Source organism: Sapajus apella, unplaced genomic scaffold (genome assembly GCF_009761245.1).
Source record: "Sapajus apella isolate SASKATOON/1434 unplaced genomic scaffold, GSC_monkey_1.0 scaffold2, whole genome shotgun sequence".
Taxonomy (NCBI): domain Eukaryota; kingdom Metazoa; phylum Chordata; class Mammalia; order Primates; family Cebidae; genus Sapajus; species Sapajus apella.
The window spans coordinates 71,289,591-71,314,124 of NW_022436942.1; the positions used below are offsets into that span (position 1 = coordinate 71,289,591).

General features: G+C 47.7%; 1 protein-coding gene across 2 annotated transcripts in view; it reads right to left on the minus strand.

The window, feature by feature from the left end:
• Positions 1–1,446: 1,446 nt before the first annotated feature.
• IQCD (IQ motif containing D) overlaps positions 1,447–24,534 on the minus strand; it is a 30,813-nt gene continuing 7,725 nt past the window's right edge. The window contains exons 2-5 of one of the 2 annotated variants that reach the window (XM_032240486.1): positions 10,758–11,579; positions 6,496–6,729; positions 3,499–3,567; positions 1,447–1,924 (exon numbers count right to left, since the gene is read on the minus strand). In XM_032240486.1, coding sequence (XP_032096377.1) covers positions 1,622–1,924; positions 3,499–3,567; positions 6,496–6,729; positions 10,758–11,486 — 1,335 coding nt within the window. In that variant the 5' untranslated portion in view covers positions 11,487–11,579 and the 3' untranslated portion in view covers positions 1,447–1,621. Of the gene's footprint in view, positions 1,925–3,498; positions 3,571–6,495; positions 6,730–10,757; positions 11,580–24,534 lie in introns of both variants that reach the window. The other variant, XM_032240485.1, reaches the window with a different exon arrangement.

The following is a 24,534-nucleotide window of genomic DNA, read 5'->3' on the forward strand; positions in this document are numbered from 1 at the left end:
AAAAAAAAAAAAAAAAGAAAGAAAAAGATTGACCTCTCTTTCCTCCCAACTACAGTAAAATCTGGCCATAGCCCCAGGCAATACAAAAGGGTAACTGACACCAGGCTGTGGTGTCTGGAAGGCAGTTGGGGGTGGTGGGGACAGGGGCAACCTACTCTCTACTATCTAAAGAGAGCTGCTGCTGCTGAACCCTAGAAGATGTGCATGCCTGGGGTATCTGGATAATTAGATTTCTTCCCAGAAAAGGGAGAAAGTTGGAGAAAGTGGTAGGCCCTCAGTTTTTTAAATGCCAACAAATAATTTAAAAATAATTGTTCAGGCCAGGTGTGGTGGCTCATGCCCGTAAGCCCAGCACTTTGGGAGGCCAAGGCAGGAGGGTCAGTTGAGGTCAGGAGTTTGAGACTGGCCTAGGCAACAGAGTGAGACCCTGTCTCTACACATTTTTTTGTTTGAGACAAGGTCTTGCTCTGCCCCATAATCTCAGCTCACTGCAACCTCAACCCTCCCAGACTCAAGCAGTCCCCCTACCTCAGCCTCCCAAGTAGGAGGGACTACCAGTGTGTGCCACCATGCCTAGCTAATGTTTTTATTTTTTGTAGACAAAAAATAAAACATGGGGTTCTGCCGTGTTTCCCAAGCTGGTCTTAAATTCCTGAGGTCAAGTGATCTGCCTGCCTCAGCCTCCGAAAGTGCTGTGATTACAGGTGTGAGTCACCGCCCCTGGCCTAAAAACTTTTTACATATTAAAAAATAATGTTGCCGGGCACGGTGGCTCACGCCTGTAATCCCAGCACTTTGGGAGGCCGAGGCGGGTGGATCACAAGGTCAAGAGATCGAGACCATCCTGGTCAACATGGTGAAACCCCGTCTCTACTAAAACTACAAAAAATCAGCTGGGCATGGTGGCGTGTGCCTGTAATCCCAGCGACTTAGGAGACTGAGGCAGGAGAATTGCCTGAACCCGGGAGGAGGAGGTTGCGGTGAGCCGAGATCGCGCCATTGCACTCCAGCCTGGGTAACAAGAGCGAAACTCTGTCTCAAAAAAAAAAAAATTCAAAATGTTGTTTTAGGTAATTGTTCAACTCCCTGGAATGTGAGGCTGAGGGCTGTGATGACCTCAGGACTCCCCCTGAGCTTTCAGTGCTGGAGTTGGGGAAGTTGCAGGCAAATTAATCCCACAGCAGGATCAGGGGCAGCCTGAAACCTAAGCCCTGCTCCTCCTGGAGTTCCCTGCCTGCCTCTGTGCCCGCTATGGGCAACTGTGACCCACACCCTGCTGCCCTGGTGGGTGATGTGTCCATCATGGCTATGGCGGCTCCTGGGCTGCAGCTGGGGTCTGGTTTCCCGCTAAGGCTGAAGTAAGGAACCATCATGTCTGGGCTGACACCTCAGGCTGCACGCTCCTCGCAGAAACAGCACCTGTGAGCTGGACATACACAGCCCACAGCCCCGGGTAAAGAGATGTATTTGTAGAATGTTCCCCTCAATGTGGCTTCAAATGCTTTTTAATTCATTCAATAAAAACATCATGAAAGTCATGAATCTAGTGCTGTCCATCCTGGCGGCTTCCGAGGCTGGTCTCTGGGAGGATGAGGGTCAGAAGCAGGCTGGGGTGGAGAGCTCATTTCTTGCCCTTGCCTTTCTCCTTGCCCTTCTCCTTGTCCTTTGCTTTGCCCTTGCCCCGTTTCTTCCTGGATCTGAGCAGGGAGCGCACCAGGTAGCCCTTCCATACGGCCTGGATAAGTGTGGCCGCCCGCACCATGTGCACCATCTCCTGCTCTGCCTCCATCCTTTTCTTGGAGTTGATCTCCTGCTCTTCCCGGATCTGCACAAACTCCTCCACCAGCACTTGGTGCTTCCGCTTCAGCTCCTCCAGCGTGATCTTCTCCTCCCTGTGAACAGCTTCCAGATCCTCGAACTCCTCCTTCGGAGAGGGGTGGGACTGGGGTCACCACCCTCCTCCCCAAGACCCTCCCACCCTTCCCAAATGGGCTTCTGCTCCAGCGATGCCCCTAAGCTAAGCTGTTCAGCATCTTGGTCCCAATGAGATGGATGGGGAGAGGGGATGGGCTCCATCCTACCTCTAGGAAGGACCTGACTAAAATAATTTCAGGAACAGGAAAAGAACACGGGCTCGTGAGTTGGGCAGACTTAAGTCCCAGCTTTGCCACACCTCAACTGACTTCACCTTTTTTCCTCATCTGAAACATGGGGACGATTCCAAACCCAGGGGCTGTTTCTAGGATGAAATGACCCATTGGACACAATGTACTGGACATCGTGCCAGGCACACAGTGGGGACACAAGAAATGGAAGCTGCTGCCCTAAAGCAGCCTGTTATACAAAACACCAAAGTAGAAGGCGCTTTCTCAGGCTTCAAAGAGAGCCCCAGAGTTCTTCCTCATGTCTAACTGCAGCCTCTCCTGCTGTCATTTACACCTGTTTTCCTTCCTTCCACTGATGTTTTCCCAGCATCTACAATAAGCAGAGTACCACCAGAGGACACAGAGCTGGGTGGATAAGGTCCCTGCCTGCAACCAACCCACAAGCCTCATGGGGCCCAGAGAAATGAGAGCCCCAGCCTACGAAGCTGCCCTCTCCGGGCCCTGATTGTTGCACAGGACAAGTCTCTGACTTGCCCTTAAGAGCACACCTGGCTTTGGCTCACTCCAGCTCATGTTACCTCCAGTGGTCCCCCGGCCTCCCTGGCCCCTAGGTCGGAGCCATGGGCCACCAATGTTATCCCATGGCTGGGTGAAGGGCTTGGGGGTGTCTCGATTTGAAGGTTACCACCCCCTGGGCACTTCCTCCAGGCCGGCCAGACCCTGTACGGGGCACACACACTTGCAGCCATGAAGTCTCACTGAATCCCCACCATGGTCCCAAGATGGGAACTATTGCCTCTGCTGATCAGATGCAGAAACAGCTCGGGAAGGTCAAGTCCCTTGCTTAAGGCCACACAGCTGGCATATCTCAGATGCTCAATAAAAACTGGCTGAGTGACTGACGCGGTGGAGGCAGGCTCCCATCTAAGCCTGCAGGGAGGAGGCCCAGACTGGGCGGAGCCCAGCCAGAGGACTATGGGATGTGGACACTAGATGGAGCCACAATCATTAGGCCCAGTGTCAGGGCTTTCTCCTAGCCAATCACTTTCTTTTTTTTTTTTTTTTTTTTAAAAGAGACGGGGTCTTCCTCGGTTGCCCGGGCTGGTCTTGAACTCCTCAGCTCAAGCGAACTTCTGACCTCGGCCTCCCAATGTGCTAGGATTACAGGTGTGAGCCACTACACCTGGCCTTGCAGCTTCTGGCTCTTTTCTTTCCCACCTCTTGCTCTGCCCCAGGCGGGACAAACCCTTTAAACAAAGGGAGGTACTCTCCCCAGAGACGCTCAGAAGTTTGCCCCCTCTGTTGACCATTCCAAGGCTGCTCCTCCCATTCCTCCCATCCCTAGAGGGTCTTGGAAAAAGCATGCGAGAGAGACTTATTCAGTGACAAATACCTGCTTCTCACCCATCTCGGTATCATATTTCTGGATCCAGTTCTCGATTTCTGTTTCCACTTTATATTTCTTCTAGAAAAGATTCAATTCGTCATTGTTTGATGGAATAATACGAACAATCAACAGCACCGAGCACCCTCTGCATCACTGTGGCAGGTGCTTTACATGCCTCACCTATTGAACCCGCACAAGGAGGTTCCCTTTTCTCCATTTCACAGGTGAGGAAACTGAGGCTCAGACATGCTATCTCACTTGCCCAAGGTGATAGAGCTAATGTGTGGCAGAGCCTGAATTTGAAGCCAGCAGCCTGGTTCCAGGACATCCTAGGCAGACAAAGGAGCAGGTGCAAAGGCCCTGAGGTAGGAACAAGCTTGTGCTATTTAAAGGACAGAAATCGGCCCGGTGTGATGACTCACACCTGTAATCCCAGCACTTTGGGAGGCTGAGTCAGGCAGATCATTTGAGGCCAGGAGTTTGAGACTAGCGTGGCTCCCAATATGGCAAAACCCCATCTCTACTAAAAATACAAATATTAGCTGGGCATGGTGGTGCACAACTGTAATCCCAGCTACTCGGGAGGCTGAGGCAGGAGAATCACTTGAACCCAGGAGGTGGAGGTTGCAGTGATCTGTGATCACACCACCACAGGCTAGCCTGGGTGACAGAGGGAGACTGTCTCAAAAAAAGAAATAGAAAAAAATTAAAGGACAGAAATTGAGCCAGTGTGGCTAGAAGGGAGGGGCCAGGAGGGAAGTGGACCCCAACAAGGTCCCAGGGAAAGGCTGTGTCACAGAGGGAGTGTCAGCAAGAGGAGGCTGTATTCTCAGGGGAGGCTGAGGCAAAGCCACTGGGTGATGTAGTGGAGGGACATGATCTAACCCTGCTTGTAAAAGATTATTGCCACCAGAAAAAACAATGAAGCACTGATCCATGCTACAACATGGCTGAACCTTGAAAACATGGTGCTAAGTGAAAGATGGCAGATGCAAAGGCCATGGAGGATTCCATTCATACGAAGTGTCCAGAATAAATGAATCCACAGAGACAGAAAGCACGTTAGTGATTGCCAGGGACAGGGGAAGAAGGGAATAGGGAGTAACTTCTTAACAGATATGGAGTTTTATTTTGAGGTGACAATGTTTTGGAACTGGATAGAAGTGGTGGAAGTGGGGGCTGTGAAGATACTAAATGCCACTGAATTGTTCACTTTAAAATGGTTTTATACTATGTTGTTTCACCTAAATTAAAAATAAACAGGCTGGCCACAGTGGCTCACACTTGTAATCCCAACCTTTTGGGAGGCCAAATGGGAGAATTGCTTGAGGCCGCAAGTTCTAGACCAGCCTGGGCAACATAGCAAAACCCTGTCTCCACAAAAAATAACGATAATTTTTTTTTTTGAGACGGAGTTTCGCTCTTGTTACCCAGGCTGGAGTGCAATGGCGCGATCTTGGCTCACCGCAACCTCCGCCTCCTGAGTTCGGGCAATTCTCCTGCCTCAGCCTCCTGAGTAGCTGGGATTACAGGCACGCGCCACCACGCCCAGCTGATTTTTGTATTTTTAGTAGAGACGGGGTTTCACCATGTTGACCAGGATGATCTCGATCTCTTGACCTCGTGATCCACCCGCCTCGGCCTCCCAAAGTGCTGGGATTACAGGCGTGAGCCACCGCGCCCGGCATAACGATAATTTTTAATTAGCCAGATGTGGTGGTGTGCACCAGTATTCCCAGCTACTCATGAGGGCTGAGATGGGAGGATCACTTGAACCCAGGATTTGGAGGCTGAAGTGAGCTTTGATCACTCCATTGCACTCTGGTTTGGGTGACAGAGTGAGACTCTGTCTCTTGAAAAAAAAAAAAAAATCAGCCCATTAATTCTACAGAGCAAGAGCGCTTAGCTTGGGCGCCATGGGTAGGCCGGCTTCAGGGGGCCTGGGCTCCCCGGGGAACTGTCTACCAGGATGTGTATGTGCATCTGTGCCTTCTTTCTGGGGGAGAGGCCAAAGGCTTCCATCAGATGCTCTAGAGTGTGACACTAAGAGACTGGGGACAAGTATTAGAAAGGGTGCCTTTTACGAGGAAAAAGATTTGGAAGTTGGATGTGTGCTAGGCCTGGGTCTTAGATGAGGTGATAAAGGAGAAGGCAAATGGAGATAAGACTTTTTTTTTTTTTTTTTTTAAAGAAACAAGGTTTCACTCTGTTGCCCTGGCTGGAGTGCAGTGGAGTGGTCATAGTTCACTGCAGCCTCCAAACTCCTGGGCTAAAACAATTCTCTTGCCTCAGCCTGCCAAGTAGCTGGGACTATAGGCACACACCATAGCGCCTGACTAATTTATCTTTTATTTTTTGTACAGACAGGGTCTTGTTGTTGCCCAGGCTGGAGTGTAGTGGTGCGATCACAACTCACTGCAGCCTCAGCCTCCCAAAGTGTTGGGATTGCAGGCATGAGCCACCTTACCCAGCCAGAAATGATATTTATTGAACACCTACTACGCACCAGCTCTCTCACTACCATCCCATGTAACAACCATGAAGACCAATGTTAGCATTTTCGTTTCCGAGGTATGAAATTGGCAGCTGGGTGGGAGTTGTGTAATTTCCCTGAGCTCCACGTACTACTTCTTTATTCCTTTGCACGGCACCAGCCTCCGATGATGTGGGTATCATCCTTGTGGGGTCTGAAGAGTTGAGGAACTTGCCTAGGGCCACAAAGCTGGCACGCAGCAACGCTGGGACAGGGTCCCAGTTTCTCTGTCCCCCATCCCCAGGCCTGTGTGCTGCCCCTCCTGCCTCCCAGGGGACACTGGCTTAGGTTTGGGCCTTCCCTGCTCTTGTGCTCTTCCCCTCCACCAAGCTGCTTCCTGAGTAGCTGGTGCAGCCCTGCCCTGCCCTGCCCTGCCCAAGACTGCTGGACCTCCAGGAGTGACGGTACAGTCCCACCCCTCCCCTGCCCCAGGGACCCCACTGGCCCATCCTCCGTGCTTCCCCTGGCACCTTCCTCAGCGCCTGCTCCGCCTCCCGGTTCTCCATGACCAGGCTGAAAACCTGTGACTGCAGCTGCAGGATCTCCTGCTGGATCTTGGCCACCCTGGCCTGCGACGCGCGGAAGTCGGCCCTCTGCTGCTTCTCGGCCTCCTGCTTAGTGCGAAGGAGGCTGTTTTCTGAGAACTTGAGCACCTGGTGCAAGTGGTTTTTCAGTTCTTGGATCACAAAGTTCTCCTTTTCCATCTGAGCCAGGAAGAGAAAGGGCTCCGTTAATACCTCCATGCCCAGCCGGGCACAGTGGCTCATGCCTGTAATCCCAATACTTTGGGAGGCTGAGGTGGGTGGATCACCTGAGGTCAGGAGTTTGAGACCAGCCTGGCCAACATGATGAAATCCTGTCTCTACTAAAAATACAAAAATTAGCTGGGCGTGGTGGTGAGCGCCTGTAAGCCCAGCTACTCAGGAGGTTGAGAGGAGATTCGCTTGAACATGGGAAGTGGAGGTTGCAGTGAGTAGAGATCACACCACTGCACTCCAGCCTGGGTGACAGAGTGAGATTCTATCTCAGAAAAAAACACGTCCATGCCCACTGACAGTCACCAGAGGGTGGCACCACTGTACCCTCCCTTGGGGCCGGGCATGCCACATGTGTTATCTCTTTAATCATAACCCCAACCCCACAACGGAGGTCAGGGATAGCCTGATTACAGACAAGAAAACTGAGGCTCAAGGAGGTGGCTTCATCTGTCTGTGGTTGCCCAGCTGAGCTGGGGTCTGAAGCCAGGTTTGTCTGACCTGGAGCCACCACTATTTCTTTGCACAAATGAAGAGTACAAGCCTGTTGGATCGAGTCCACAGGGGAGGACTGGGACGGCAGTGATGCTTCTCCTGAGGACACGGCAGGGGAGGCCCGGCTGGCAGAGACACTTGGTGGGATACATGAATGTGTATGACAAACACTGACTGAAGGGATTGCCACCAGGCTGTCTCTCAAGGGCCCATACCTGGCTTGTTCCCTGCCTTGGGTGGATTCTAGAAGAGGAATGTGGTGGAGGATGAGGCAGTTTTGTAAAGAAGCTCTCAAGGCTTCTCACAAACACTAGAGTCTCCATCTGAGCACGGTGGTGCTATGGCTGCTCACGCCACAGTCTTGGGCTTGGGTCAGCCGGCAGCAGGCTCGCCGGGCATCTGCTCACTTCCTGCACACTGGGGGCAGGGAGGCGGCACCTCTGGGGCAAGCCTGTCCTGCATGAAGGCTCTAGGCACCAGGCATGGGAGTATGCTCAGCAGTCACAGCTCTCCTGGTAGACTCCCCACCACCTCCCTGATTGGTGTCTCTACTTCATCGTACACTGAGGTTCAATGACATGAAATTTGCTCACCTGGCAAAAATGGCATCTGACCCCAAGTTAGCCCAAGGTGAAGCCCCTTCGGGTTCCAGCACCCCAATGAGACCTGCAGGGCCACCTGTGTCCCTCTGCCTATTCCTAGAGGATGCTCCTCCCACCTTACCAGTGACCTCCCTGCCCAAGGGCCCAGAAGCCCGTCACCTGTCCACTCAGCAAGTATACATCATGCCCCTCTTTTGGACAGGCTCACTGGGGACACAGTGGCAGGCTGAAAGAGACAAGGTCCCCCTTTTTCTTATGGAGCCAGATCTCTCAAGACCACACAAATCACACAAAGATATGTTATCCACAAAGTCAGTTGAATGCTTTAAAGGACAAATTCAGTGAGAAGCACCCAACCTAGCACCTGGGGGAGGGAGGGCAGTGAATAGCTTGCCAGTGCCTTGAACCTCTTGTCAGTGGTGGGGGAGAGAAAGAGAAGTGCTGCACAGTGCAGCCTGGCTAGCCCCCAGAGAGGGGGGCTCTCCCCAGAGAGGCTGCGGGCTAGAATGTGTAGGAGAACAGGGTGACAGGCAGTCGGTCCCTCCTAGCACCCCTCTCTGCTGGGTGTGGCTACAAGATGTGCGTGGAAGTTCTGTGTGGGACCTCCACATGTGTCCTTAAGGGGTGGAACCAAGCCCTCTCCTCCCCTTTCCTCCTTCCTGCTGGCTGGACCGGGGCCACATGATGGGGAAAGCTGGAGCCGCCATCCTGACCCACAGGCAGAAGTCCCATGTGGGGGTGAGTAGAGAAGTCACGTCGAAGAAGCCAGACCCCCTGACAACTTGGGAAGCAGAGATGCCACGCCAGCTCCGGCGTTTCTACTACAGAGAAATACATGGCTGTCTTGACTAAGCCACAGCTATTTTGGGTGTCTCTGTCATTGCAGCCAAACCTGTACTTATACACCATCTCACAGCGTTTTTGTAAAGATTTAGAGAGAAAATGTATGTAAAACAAATACACTGTATGTGTCCAAGATGATTATTACTAGGTTTAGGATCATGCTACCATTCCCCTTTTTTCTTTTTTGAGATAGGGTCTTTCTTTGTAGCCCAGGCTGGAGTACAGTGGTGTGTCTCAGCTCCCTGCCACCTCCAACCTCCCCTTCTGGGTTCAAGTGATCCCTCCCACCTCAGCCTCCTGAGTAGCTGGCACTACAGGTGTGTACCACCATGCCCAGTTAATTTTGTCTTTTATGTAGAGACGGGACTTCACTATGTTACCCAGGCTGGTCTCAAACTCCTAAGCTCAAGTGATCAACCTGCCTTGGCCACCCAAAGTGTTGGGATTACAGGCATGAGCCACCATGCCCACATTTCCCTTCTTAAAAAAATTCTTCTAGCTGGTACGGTGGTATGCCTATAATCCTAGCTACTCAGGAGGCGGAGGCTGGAGGATCTCTAAGCTAGGAGTTTGAGACCAGCCTGAGTAACAGAGTGAGACCCCATTTCTTTTTTGTATTCATTTTCTTTTATTTATGTATTTATTTATTTTAGACGGAGTCTCACTCTTGCAAAGGCTGGAGTGCAATGGCGCAAGCTTGGCTCACTTGAACCTCCACTTCTTGGGTTCAAGCGATTCTCCTGCCTCAGCCTCCTGACTAGCTAGGATTACGGGAGCCTGCCACCATGCCTGGCTAATTTTTGTATTTTTAGTAGAGACGGGGTTTCACCATGTTGGTCAGGCTCGTCTTGAACTCCTGACCTTAGGTGATCCACCTGCCTCAGCCTCCCAAAGTGCTGGGATTGCAGGCATGAGCCATTATGCCCAGCTATTTTTTTGTATTTTTTTTTAGTGGAGACGGGGTTTCGCCATGTTGGCCAGGCTGGTCTCGAACTCCTGACCTCAAGTGATCCATTCACTTTGGCCTCCCAAAGTGCTGGTATTATAGGTGTGAGCCACCACGTCTGGCCAGAGACCCCATTTCTAAAAAAAACTTAATTAGGCAGGCATGGTGGCATGTGCCAGTAGTCATAGCTACTTGGGAGGCTGAGGGAGGGGGATTTCTTGAGCCCCAGGAGTTTGAGACCAGCCTGGGCAACATAGTGAGACACCGTCTCTACAAAAATTTAAAAAATTAGCCAGGCAAGGTGGTGCATGCCTGTAGCTTCAGCTACACAAGAAGTTAAGGCAGGAGAATCGCCCAGGAGGTCAAGGCTGCAGTGAGCTATGATCGTGCCACTGGACTCCAGCCTGGGTGACAGAGCGAGATCTTGTCTCTAAAACTAAAAACTTCTAAAGACCAAATTCCTTGATTAGGCCTCAAAGTCCCCATGTGATCTGTCTCCTTCCCCTGCTTTCCCAGCTTATCTTGGCCCTTCCCTCTAGCTCACTGGCATTCTCTGGGTTTCTGAACTAGCCAGGCTTATTCCTATCTCATGACTGAGGTACACTCTACCCTCCAGCTGGAACACGGGTCGACAAACTATGGCCCACAGGCCGAATCCAAACTTGCATTTGTTAGGGAAAGTTTTGTTCTAACACAGTCCATTCATTTACATATGGCTGCTTTCCCCCGTAACAGCAGACCTGAGTAATTGCAACAAAGACCATCTGGTCCACAAAGCCTAATGTATTTACTATCTGACCCTTTGTAGAAAAAGTTGGGGGCCAGGTGCGGTGGCTCACGCCTGTAATCCCAGCACTTTGGGAGGCCGTGGCGGGAGGATCACTTGAGACCAGGAGTTCAAGACCAGCCTGGCCAACACGGTAAACTTCTGTCTCTACTAGAAGTACAAAAATTAGTATCAAAAATGAGTCTGAGATCGCACCACTGCACTCCAGCCTGGACGACAGAGTGAGACTCCATCTCAAAAAAAGAAGATCTGGGCCAGTCAGTGTGGCTCCTTCTGCGGTTTCAGCAGTACTATGAAACAATACCTCTGCTTGTCTGTCCTTCATCCTCTCCGTCAATTCATTTTCAAGAGTATCGATGATTTGTTGGTTCATACTATTCTGTTTACTGATATCCTGTATGAACTGGGCTTTGTCCCTCGCTTCCATGGGACTAGTGAGGAGTTTTTCAAACAGGAAACCACGGAGCTCATTCAGGCTGTCAACCAAACTCTGGGCTTCTGCACTTCTGCCCTGCGTCTGCATCTGCAGGAAACTGGCAGCTTGAGGGTTGCTGAGCAAGAGTCTCAGGACATTCTTGGTGGAGTCTTTGATCTGCTGCCTAAGTGGAGGGAGGCTGGATTTCTGCAGCTCTATGGAGAGGCGGCAGTCTCTGAGCCACCCTTCCTCCTTAGCCTCGTCCTGCTCCTGCAGCTGCCTTTCTTTCTCCTTTAGGCACCTGACATTGTCCAGGAGGACCTGGCAGAGGTCCTCATGCTCTCTCACTGCCCTCATGATGTCCTCCCCCAGCATCCCCTCCACATCCCCTCGATTGGATGCCACATACGACAGCAGGGTCGCCAGCTCCACCTTGTTGATCGCCTCATCCAGGACAGACATGATCCTTTTGGCCTCAATGGTGGTGAGTTTGGTCTTGGAAGGGACCAAGGGTTTTAGTGAGTCAGCCGGCCTTTTAGAGGGGTCTGTCTTTTGCCCTATTCTGCTGATGGTGGGGACCTGGTACAAAGGCGCCATGGCGAGAACGTCTAAAGCCATCTCGTGAGCAGCCCTCTGTGCTTCTGTACGTCCTCAGAGTTGGAGACTTTGGTAGACTATTTGGGTCTCGTGCTTTTATTGTCTCTGGCCATCCTGCAAATGGAAGACGTAGGTGTTAGTGGAGCTGTGCAGACATCTGTGTGGTTAGTGGGGCTGCAGAAACCACAGCTGTTGACATCGAAAGTTCATCGTAGGTCCTCTGTTGCTTTTACACGGAACCTTTCACTGAAAGCAGCTTTCGGCTTTGTGAGGTGTTAGGGCCACAAGGGCAGGAAGACCAAGCGTGGAGGTGCCTCAGGCACCTGTGCCAGGCAGGGACCACCAGGACAATAGACGCCATTATAAGGATTTAAAACCAGAGACTGGTTATGTCAGTGATGGGAGAGTTGAGAGGTCAACCAGGGGAAGATAAAGCCATCCCGCAGTTGTCAAGGGTGGGAAGCCGCCACAGGAATAGGTGGTGATCCTGGGACTCAGGGTCACCCAGGGGAAGCTTGAGCCACAGCCATCAGTTCCCAGAGGAGCTAGAGACATTGCTGGAAATGCAGGTCAAAGAGGGGGACTGTGGGGGCGGAGAAATACCCTGCTTCCTCTCTTTCTCCTGCCCTTGGCCAGAACCAGCAGGAAACCAACTGATAAGGGAGCCTGAGCAATGGAACCGCAGGCAGCAGCCTATGAGCAGGCAGGGACAGGGCAGGGTCAGGGCAAAAATCAGTGTAAGACTAACAGGACTAGGACCAGCACATTTTCACTGATTTTTAAGTAGTTGTTGTTTTGTTTTTTTTTTTTTTTTTGAGACAGAGTCTTGCTCTGTCATCCCGGCTGGAGTGCAGTGGCGTGATCTCGGCTCACTGTAACCTCCGCCTTCTGGGTTTAAGTGATTCTCCTGCCTCAGCCTCCTGAGCAACTGGGACTACAGGCATGTGCCAACACACCCAACTAATTATTGCATTTTTAGTAGAGACAGGGTCTTGCCACATTGGCGAGGCTGGTCTCAAACTCCTGACCTCAAGTGGTCCAACTGCCTTTGCCTCCAAAAGTGCTGAGATTACAGGCCTGAGCCACCGCACCCAGCCATTTTTAAGTATTGATTTAAAAAATTTGGTGGGAGGCCGGGCGCGGTGGCTCAAGCTTGTAATCCCAGCACTTTGGGAGGCCGAGGCAGGTGGATCACGAGGTCAAGAGATCGAGACCATCCTGGTCAACATGGTGAAACCCCGTCTCTACTAAAAATACAAAAAATTAGCTGGGCATGGTGGTGCGTGCCTGTAATCCCAGCTACTCAGGAGGCTGAGGCAGGAGAATTGCCTGAACCCAGGAGGCGGAAGTTGCGGTGAGCCGAGATCGCGCCATTGCACTCCAGCCTGGGTAACAAGAGCGAAACTCCGTCTCAAAAAAAAAAAAAAAAAAAAAATTTGGTAGGGTGGTTGGTGGTGAAAAATAACTTCACAATACAATTTAAAAACTGTTTCATTAAAGGCAATGTTGTATTTTGGATTGGATTCCAGAGTGGAAAAACGACATTAGTGGAACAACTGGAGAAATCTAAGTCCAAACCAAGTCTAAAGTTTACTTAATAGCATTGTAGCAACGTTAATTTTGTAGGTGCTGTCACCCTGGCTGGAGTGCAGTGGTGTGATCATGGCTCACTCCAGCCTTGACCTCCTGGGCTCAAGTGATCCTCCTGTCTCAGCCTCTCAAGTAGCTAGGACTACAGGTGCTTGATCCCTGGCTAATTTCTTAACTTCTTGTAGAGATGAGCTCCACTATGTTGCCCAGGCTGATCTTGAACTCCAAGGCTCAAGCAATCCTCCCCCCTCAGCCTCCCACTGTCGGGATTACAGACATGAGCCACTGCGCTGGGCCTAATTTTGTGGTTTTGACAAACATATCGAGGTTATCTAAGATGTTAACATTAGGGGGAGCTGAATGGAGGGCATACGGGCACTCTCTGTGCTATCTTTGCAGCTTTTCTATAAATCTACAATTATTACAAAGTAAAAAGCTAGTTAAAAGACTGTTTCAGGCCAGGTGTGGTAGCTCACGCTTGTAATCACAGCACTTTGGGAGGCTGAGGCGGGCGGATCACCTAAGATCAGGAGTTCAAGACAAGCCTGGCCAACATGGCGAAACTCTGTCTCTACTAAAAATACAAAAGAATTAGCCAGGCACGGTGGTGTGTACCTGTAATCCCAGTTACTCAGGAGGCTGAGGCACAAGAATCGCTTGAACCCAGGAGGCAGAGGTTATAGTAAGCCAAGTTTGCTTCACTATACTCCAGCCTGGGCAACAGAGTGAGATACCGTTTCAAAATAAATAGTAAAAGACTATTTCAGAAACATCTACAGGGCAATCAGAGGTCAGTAATTTATATTGTTTTCATAGTACAATGGCTAAAAGTACTAGCTTTGCACGGCCCCACTTGGGTTCAAATCCTTGCTGGGGGTCTCTGGGCTGTTCATTTAATCCTCCAGACCTTGGACTTCCTCAGCTGTAAAATAGGAGTCCTCAGGATCAATGAGAAGCTTCCAGCACAGGGCCCACACGCTGTAAACGCTCAATAAATTCCTAGCAGCATTAACTCAGGAAAACGAAAATCTCAAGCCCAGGACTTTAGTGATTTCTGACGCAACCATTGAACACCTACTGCCTTGGCCAGGCACAGTGGCTCACACCTGTAATCCAGCAATTTGAGAGGTTTAGCTGGGAAGATCGCTTGAGCCCAGGAATTCAAGACAGAGTAGGCAACATAGCAAGGCCCCATCTCAAAAAAAAAAAAAATACACCTACTGCTCAGGATGTCTGCCCACCCCCAACACCATGTCTCCGATGGACATACCCATAACATCCCCATCCCTCGCTCTGATTCTTCTTCATCTCTTCTCCCTTATCCTGTTTGTTCTCCAGGTTAAGTACCAGCATTTCACATCCCTATATGGACCTGTTTATTTGCTTACGGTCTATCTTTCTCCCCCTCCTAAGAAGGAAACACCAATGAAGGCTGTAAGTTACTACTTACAGGTTACCTGTGCCGCTTCTATTTTCATACTGTCTGTAGATGTGAGAAGTGTTTTGAAGAAAGAATCATTAGGACTTGACGAGTGAAAGAGTTTTGAGTTTGGGTGACTGGTAGAGAATGACGTGGCCCTTAAACGATGGCGGACATTGGGAGGGGAAGTTTGGAGGGGAGGGCAAAGAGCTCACTTTTCAACTCATTGAGCTCTGACCGCTATATTGGAGAGGACAATGGTGTCTTGGCCTTCCCATGATCCATTTCCTCTTTTTTATTTTTGACACAGGGACTCACTCTGTCGCCCAGGCTGGACTGCAGCGGCATGATCATGGCTCACTGCAATCTCGACTTCCTGGGCTCAAGTAGTCCTCCTACCTCATGCTCCTGAGTAGCTGGGACTACAGGCACGTGCCACAAAGCTCAGCTAATTATTTTATTTTTATTTTTGTAGAGATGGGGTCTTGCTATGTTGCCCAGGAGAAGGAAGTGATATTTGAAGCCATAGAAGATATCTTCAACTCACCAAACCAAAGAACAAACCAAGAGAATGGCAGGGAATCAAAGAAACACCTAAAGTGATAAGAACGAAGAAGAAAGGCAGGCCAGATCAGATGCTAAAGGTGTTTAGTTCACTGGCAAGGCAAAATGTATTCAAAATCAGGCCAGGTGTCTGGTTCACGCCTGTAATTCCAACACTTTGGGAGGCTGAGACAGAAGGATTGCTTGAGCCCAGGAGTTTGAGGCTGCAGTGAGCTATGATCGGGCCACTGCACTCCAGCCTGGGTAACAGAGTGAGACCCTGTCTCTTAAAAAAAAAACACAACAGGCCGGGCGCGATGGCTCACGCCTGTAATCCCAGCACTTTTGGAGGCCGAGGCGGGTGGATCACGAGGTCAAGAGATCGAGACCATCCTGGTCAACATGGTGAAACCCCGTCTCTACTAAAAATACAAAAATTTGCTGGGCATGGTGGCGTGTGCCTGTAATCCCAGCTACTCAGGAGGCTGAGGCAGGAGAATTGCCTGAACCCAGGAGGCGGAGGTTGCAGTGAGCCGAGATAGCACCATTGCACTCCAGCCTGGGTAACAAGAGCGAAGCTCCGTCTCAAAAAAAAAACAACAAAACAAACCAGAAGCTTCTTTGGGAGCAGAGGACAGAATTATCTTCAGTCACTTTGGTTTACACATACTTCCTGCTCCCTAATGAATCTCATGAGATCCTTTGAGGCTCTTCCTGAAGACAAAGTTTTAGGAGGCTGGGCATGGTGGCTCACATCTATAATCCCAGCACTTTGGGAGGCCAAGGAAGGAATATTGCTTGAGCCCAGGAGTTCAAGACCAGCCTGGGCAACAAAGTGAGACGTCGTCTCTACAAAGAGTTAAAAAAAATATTAGTCCATCATGGTGGCAGGTGCCCGTAGTCCCTACGGTCTGGGAAGCTGAGGCAGGAGGATTGCCTGAGCCTGAGAGGTTGAAGCTGCAGTGAGCTGTGATCGCACTATTGCATTCCAGCCTGGGTGACATAGTGAGATCCTATCTCTCCTTTTTTTTGAGCCAGAGTTTTGCTCTTGTCGCCCAGGCTGGACTGCAATGGCGTGATCTCGGCGGACTGCAATGGTGTGGTATCGGCTCACTGCAACCTTCACCTCCTGGGTTCAAGTGATTCTCCTGCTTCAGCGTCCTGAGTAGCTGGGCTTACAGGTGTGCCCCACCACACCAGACTAATTTTGTATTTTTAGTAGAGACAGGGTTTCACCATGTTGGCCAAGCTGGTCTCGAACTCCTGACCTCAGGTAATCCGCCCACCTCGACCTCCCAAAGTAGTGGGATTGCAGGCATGAGTCATTGCTCTCGGCTGAGATCCTATCTCACTAGCAAAAAAAAAAAAAAAAAGTTTTAGGGACAGCCGTGGAGCTTTCTCAGCCTCTCTTGAGGATGAAGGATCTTTGCCCATGGTCACAGGATGAATGTGACCACGGTAGCTAATGAACACAATCTTCCCCATTGTACCCCAAAGCTCTCAGGCATAAATCAAAATGCCTGAATTCTTCAGAGAGTGCCACTGGAAATGCAACGTTATATGAAATGTTTCCAATTTGCTTTCAGCCAAATTACCTCTTTTGCTTTAAAGGGCAAACTTGTTTTCTTTGATTATGATGACACCCATCAGTTCCTGACAGCTCATTTGGGTGAACAAGAAAAAGCCCGTGGAACTAGGATTGAGGGGAAATGCATTTGACTCTGATGACAAAAATTACTGGAGAATCTCTTTTCCTTGAATTCTAATATGATCATTTCATGTCCTTTTAATGCCACCAACCTTAATATTTAAATCATTTCCAACTTAAGCATCTCCTTTTAAAATTCCTGCCCTAAGAGTGAAGCAAGATTGTTAAATGGATGGGAACCTTTAATTGGATATTCCCTTTATTTGTCATTAATTCTGCTGATGAACTTTATAAATGGAAACATATCTTTGTCATGCAAATTATACCTCATTTTCATTCAAACAGGCTTGTTGGAGATTGTATTACTTTCACTTTTAGAATATTTTGAGAAAAAAAAAGATTTGAGCTAAATTATATATTTTTCCCCCTGGAGAGAAAGAAGAAAACCGAACACTTACAACTACCCTACAATTCCAAACTGGCACGTGGAAAACACAGAGGGTGTTTAAAAAAGAAAAAGTGGAGTGTGGGAGGTGAAGTTCTCTCTCTCTCTCTCTCTCTCTCTCTCTCTCTCTCTCTCTTTTTAATTTACTTTTAATTTAGGTTCAGGGGTACATGTGCAGGTTTGTTATGTAGGTAAATTGCATGTCATGGGGCCTTGGTATACGGATTATTTCATCACCCAGGTCATAAGCATGGTACCTGATATGTAGTTTTTCCATCCTCATCCAGATCTCATTTTAAGGAATACCATTTTAACGTTAGCTAAGTAAGTTCTTGAGAACTTACTGCGTAGCAGACACCGTTCTGAATGCTACGTACAAATTAATTCTCATAGTCCTTGCGGCAAACCTATGAGGTAGGTATTAGTATTACCTCCATTTCGCAGATGAAGAAAGGGAGACAGAGAGAGAGGTTAGATGATTCTAGTTAGTTTACAGCTATGAAGCGAAAGAGCCTGCACCCCATCAGCACTATTCTGTCCCGTCTCTTGATTCTTGGATTGACTTCTGGCCAGGCTCAGCGGCTTACACCTGTAATGCCAGCACTTTGGGAGGCTGAGGTGGGTGGGTCACTTGAGGTCAGGGGTTTTACACCAGCCTAGCCAACATGGTAAAACCCTGTCTCTACTAAACATACAAAAATTAGCCAGGCATGGTGGTGGGCACCTGTGATCCCAACTACTGGGAAGGCTGATGCAGGAGATTGCTTGAACCTGGGAGGCGGAGGTTGCAGTGAGCTGAGATCGCACCAGTGCACTCCAGCCTGGGCAAGAGAGGGAGACTTTGCCTCAAAAAAAAAAAAAAAAAAAAAAATGGATTGACTTCTATGGTAAACATAGTGGAATGAGTCTTTGCTGGTCTGGTTTCATGAACCCTGTCCAACAGGGTCTAGAGAACAGATGTGTTTAAGATTCAGTTCCTACCAGCCTGGCCCACACAGTGAAACCCTGTCTCTACTAAAAATTCAAAAAAAGAAATTAGCTGGGCATTGTGGTGGGCGCCTGTAGTCCCAGCTACTTGGGAGGCTGAGGCAGGAGAATCGCTTGTACCTGGGAGGCAGAGGCTGCACTGAGCCGAGATCACACCATTGACCTCCAGCCTGGGCAACAGAGTGAGAGATTCTGTCTCAAAAAAAGAAAAAAAAAAAAGAAAAAAAAAGATTCAGTTCTTATAGCATTCAATCTACTTAACTACATACAAATTCAGATATTTTTTCTCATATTCGGTGTTGTAACTATATATGCATATAATTAATAACAATGAATATATGTGTGTATTTCACAATTCAGCTGTATTTTTTAAACATACTCATCCACCAGCATGTACATACATGTACATATATCAGGGCCTCGGTTGAAATGCTGAGACAGAATGAGAAAGGCAGGAACATTTCTGGAACTGTGATGGGGGTGAGAGTCATCACTGTTAGTGTCTTAGGAGTTGACAGAGTGGAGGAGGTTCATGGAAGGAGGAAGATTGGCAGGCTCTGGTAAGGAGGACGTACGGAAGTGGTAAGAACTGGGCACTTGGTTGGTTTGATACTGAGTGGGAAGATGAAACAAGAAGGTCTTTAAAAATAATACTGAGAAACCATAAAACTCTTAGAAGAAAACATAGGGGTAACATTGTATGTGTAAATCTTCATGACCTTGGATTTGGCAATAGATTCTTAGATATGAAACCAAAAGGATCAGCAATAAAAGAAAAAAGTAGATAAACTCAACTTTAAAATGGAAAACTTTTGTGCACTAAAGGATGTTATCAAGAAAGCTAATAGACAACCTATGGAATAGCAGAAAATACTTGCAAATCACATATCTGATAAGGTTTTGATATCTAGAATATGAAAAAAAAACAACCCATAAAACTCCTAAACCTTAACAATGAAGGCAAGCAACTCAATTAAAAAGTGGATAAAGAACTTGAATAGAGGGCTGGGTGCAGTGGCTCAGGCCTGTAATCCTAGCACTTTTGGAGGGTGAGGTGGGAGGATTGCTTGAACCAGGAGTTCAAGACCAGTCTGGGCAACATAGCAAGACCCCATCTCTAAAGAAACAAAGTAATTTAGCCAGGAAAGATGGCACACACCTGTAGTCCCAGCTTCTTGGGAGGCTAAGGCAGAAGAATCACTTGAGCTCAGAAGTTCAAAGTTATAGTGAACTATGATTGCTCCACTGCACTCTAGCCTGGGAGACAGAGTGAAACCCTGTATCTAAAAATAAAATTTTAAAAAAACTTGAATAGACATTTCTCCAATATACAAATGACCAGTTAACACAGGAAAAGATGCTCATCACCATTAGTCACTAGGGAAATGCAAATTAAAACCACAATGAGGGTACACGCCATACCTAATAGATAACTGTAATTTTTTAAAAGGTGAAAATAACCAGTGTTGATAAGAACGTGTTTAAACTGAAACCTTCATATATAGATAGGGTAGACATGTAAAATGGTGCAGCTGCTGTAGAAGAGTTTTGCGGTTCCTCAAAAAGTTAACATGGGTATATACCCCAAAGAATTGAAAACAGGGACTCAGATACTTGGAGGCCAACAGTCACTGCAGCACTATTCACAAAAGCCAAAAGGAGAAAAATAAAGTGTCTATCACAGAGGAATGGATGAACAAATGTTGTATATTCATAAAATGGAATATTATTCAGCCATAAAAAAGAATGGAGTGATATACGCCACAACATGGACGAACCTTGGAAACATCCTCCTCAGAGAAAACAAGTCAGCCCCAAAAGGACAAATCGTAAGTATGATTCCACTTACATAAAACAGGCAAAATTCAGTGCCATGAGACAGGGCAAGAAACAAAAAACACCAGCCAAATTAGGCCAGGCGTGGTCACTCACACCTGTAACCCTAGCAATTTGGGAGGCCACGGCTGGAGGATTGCATGAGGCCAGGAGTTTGAGATCAGCCGGGCAGCAGAGCAAGACCTTATCTCTACAATCAATCAATTAATCAATCAATCAATAAAACAGGCAAATTCATAGACACAGTAAGTAGATTGGAGGTTGCCAGGGGATTGGGGATGGGGGATGGAATTATTCTTTAATGAGTACAGAGTTTCTGTTTGGGGTGATAGGAAAGTCTGGAAAATAGTCATGGTTGCACAACACTACATGTAATTAAGCCACCAAATCACACACTAAAAATGATTTAAATGGCAGGCTGGGCACGGTGACTCACGCCTGTAATCCCAACACTTTGAGAGGCTGAGGTGGGTGGATCACTTGAGGTCAGGTATACGAAACCAGCCTGGCTAACATGGTGAAACTCCATCTCTACTAAAAACACAAAAATCAGCTGGGTGTGGTGGTTCGTACCTATAATTCCAGCTTTGGGAGGCTGAGGCAAGAGAATCACTTGAACTCAGGAGGCAGAAGTTGCAGTGAGCTGATATCATGCCACTACACTCCAGCCTGGGTGGCAGTGTGAGACTATGTCCTGGAAAAAAAAAAAAACTTGGCTGGGCATGGTGGTTTATGCCTGTAATCCCAGCACTTTGGGAGGCTGAGGCAGGTGGGTCACCTGAGGTCAGGAGTTCAAGACCAGCCTGGCCAATGTGGTGAAACACCATCTCTACTAAGAATATAAAAATTAGCCAGGCGTGGTGGCACACACCTGTGGTCCCAGCTACAATAAAAAAATCATCACAATAATTATTTTTTTGAGATGGAGTCTCGCTCTGTTGCCCAGGCTAGAGTGCAGTGGCGGGATCTCGGCTCACTGCAACCTCTACCTCCTGGGTTCAAGTGATTCTCCTGCCTCAGCCTCCCGAGTAGTTGGGATTACAGATGCACCACCACACCTGGCTAATTTTTGTATTTTTAGTAGAGATGGGGTTTCACCATGTTGGCCAGGCTAGTCTCAAACTGCTGACCTCAGGTGACCCGCCTGCTTCAGCCTCCCAAAGTGTTGGGATTACAGGCATGAGCCTCCGTGCCCAGCCAATAAAAAATTTTTTTAATCACAAAAAATACTATAAGAAATGATACCCCCCACCCCTATTTGAAATAAATCATTCTAATTTGAAAGCAACAGAAAACAAATAATATTGGCCGTGGTATCTTCCATACATTATTTTGTTTCTCTTTATTACTCAAATTTTAGCCTTTGTGCTGCTAGAGGGAGTATAGTTATCCTTTTTAATACTAAAGACACCCTATGGGGTGGGCATTATTCATCCCAATTTTATAGGTAAGGAAACTGAAGTTCTTTATTTTTTTTGTATTTTTAGTAGAGACGGGGTTTCACCATGTTGACCAGGATGGTCTTGATCTCTTGACCTCGTGATCCACCCGCCTCGGCCTCCCAAAGTGCTGGGATTACAGGCTTGAGCCACCGCGCCCGGCTTGAAACTGAAGTTCTTAAAAGTGAATTTTTTTTTTTTAATTTTGAGACAGGGTGTCACGCTGTTGCCCAGGCTAGAGTGCAGTAGTACGATCAGGGCTCACTGTCTTCTTAACCTCCTGAGCTCAAGTGATCTTTTCACCTCAGCCTCTCGATTAGTTGGGACTACAGGCACACACCATCACACCCAACTAATTAAAAACAATAATTTGTAGAGATAGAGGTCTCATTATGTTGCCCAGGCTGGTCTTGAACTCCTGGGCCCACTCAATCGTCCTGCCTCGGCCTCCCAATGTTCTGGGATTGCAGGCATAGGCCACCACGCCCAGCCTGAAATCTCCATGGGAGTGTGATTTCTGAAGGTGGTTAGAGCAATATTGTCTGTGACATACATTCTTTTGCAATATGACTTTGCCACTCCTCCAACAAGAGGTGGGGTATATTCCCTTCCCCTTGGACCTCAAATGGTCCCACAACCTAGTTGACATGCAGAATGTAGCAGAAGCAATGCTGTGAAATTTTAGGGCTGGTCCTGAAGACCTCTGCAGCTTCCTTCTCGCTTCACTGCTTAGAATGCTCCCTCAGAAAGCCAGACACCACATAAGAAGTCCAACTGCCTTGAAACCAGCATGCAGTGAGGAATCCCCAAACAGCCACGTGGAGAGGAAAAGGCCAAGTGGAGGAGGACTGAGGCATCAGATGTGTGAATAAAGCCTTCTTGGACCTTCCATGCCAGCCCAGTTGCCAGATGAATGCAGCTGAGTGAGTGACTCCAGCTAACACCACAGGAGCAGAAGAACTGCCTGGCCAAGCCCTGCCCAGATTCCTTCTAGAACCCTAAACAAATAAAATGGTTACTATATTAAACTGCTGTGTTTTGGAGTTGCTTGTTATGTAGCAGTAGATACTTAAACCACATACCTATAGAGTAACAGGGACCAGAACTAAGCCAGATCTCCCTGAGTGCCAGGCTAAGGCTCTTTCTATCTCTCGAGAGTTGGTCCACCTTTCTTTCTACTGCCACACAGTGATCATACTGGTGTCATGCTTCCTGGGGCACACCCAGGACAAGACATAGTTTGTAACAGTATCATCCCATTCTTTCCTCCTTCCTTAAGAAAGCTTATCTGGACTGGGAGCAGCGGCTCATGCTTGCACTCCCAGCATTTTGGAAGGCTGAGGTGGGAGGATTGCTTAAAGCCAGGAGTTCGAGACCAGCCTGGGCAACATAGCAAGACCTCATCTCTACTAAAAAAAAAAAATTAGCTGAGTGTGGCGGCATGTGCCTGTAGTCCCAGCTACTGGGGAAGCTGAGGTGGGAGGATCACTCGAGCCCAGGAGGTTAAGGATACAGTGAACCATGATTGTACCATTGTACTCCAGCCTGGGATACAGAGTGATATCCTGTCTTAATAAAAATAAATAAATAAATAAAGTTTATCAGAATTCAAATGAATGAGAGTAACTAAGTTATTTTAGAAAAAGCCTCAAATCATTTCTCATTATTATTTTTAATCAATCACTTACATACATTGGAACTTATTAACCAATTATCAAGACACAGTTATAACATGAGGTTTCTTGGGCACCATGGAGCTTCACTCCATGAGGCAGAACTGGTAGGCAGCAAAGAGGCCTTCATGAGGGTTTGGTTTAATTTAGTGTTCCCCCAATTTTTCTCACTAGCTTATTACCTTGGTGATTTCTGTCAAATCTACAGACCAAGCTGTGTTATTATCAACTCCATTTTTTATTTAAATATACTTCCATTCTTACGTACTTTTCACTAAAAATGATTTTTTCTTTTTTACACAGGGTCTCACTCTGTCACCTAGGCTGGAGTGCAGTGGTGCAATCATGGCTCCTTGGAGCCTTGACCTGCTGGCCCCAAATGATCCTCCCACCTCAGCCTTCTGAGTAGCTGAGACCACAGACATGCACCACCACACCCAGGTAATTTTTAAATTTTTCATAGAGATGGCTTCTCGTTATGTTGCCCAGGCTAGTCTTGAACTTCTGGACTCAAGCAATCTTCCCACCTCAGCCTTCCAAAGTACTGGGATTACAGCAAAAAGGAAATGTGTTTATCTGCACTGTAACTGAAAAATCTGTATCACTTTCCTTATATAGAAGGTAACAATGTTGACATCCTGACATTATTTCCTTTTAGCTAGATATTATTACTCAGGAAACCAGAGTCTGAGACCAGAATTTCTGTTGTTAAAAATCAAGATTATCCCAAAGCTCAGATAGTGGAAAAAAAAAAAAAAAGCAGCAAGATTAGGAAATAGTAGGAAGACATTAAAGACATACTAATAAAAAGAGAAGACACAAATTACTAGTATCAGAAATGAATGAAGGGCTATTATTCTATTATGACTCCCATGGACATTAAAAATGATAGTAAATAATATTATGAAACAACTCTATGCTCACATATTTGATAATCTAGATGAAATGGACTGACTTCTTAAAAGATACAATCTACCGAAACTCACACAAGAACTAGATAACTCAGATGGGCCTCTATCTAGTCAGGAAATTGAATCAATTGTTAATAACCTTCCAAAACAGAAATCACCATGCCTAGAGGGTTTCACTGGTAAATTCCACCAAATGCTTAAGGAAGAAATGATACCAATTGGCCAGGCATGGCTCATGCCTATAATCACAGCACTTCGGGAGGCCAAGGTGGGAAGATTGCTTGAGCCCAGGAGTTCAAGACCAGCCTGGGCAACATAGGGAGACCCTGTCTCTACTAAATAAAAATATTAGTCGGGCATGGTGGCATGTGACTGAAGTCCCAAGGACTCAGGAGGCTGAGGTGGAAGGATCACTTGAACCCAGGAGGTTGAGGCCATAGTGAGCCATGATAGTGCATATAACAATTATCTATAATCTCTTCCAGAAAACAGAAGCAGAAGGAATCCTTTCTAGCTCATTATATGAGGCCAGCATTACCCTAATACCAAAACCAGACAAAGACATTGTAAGAAAGGA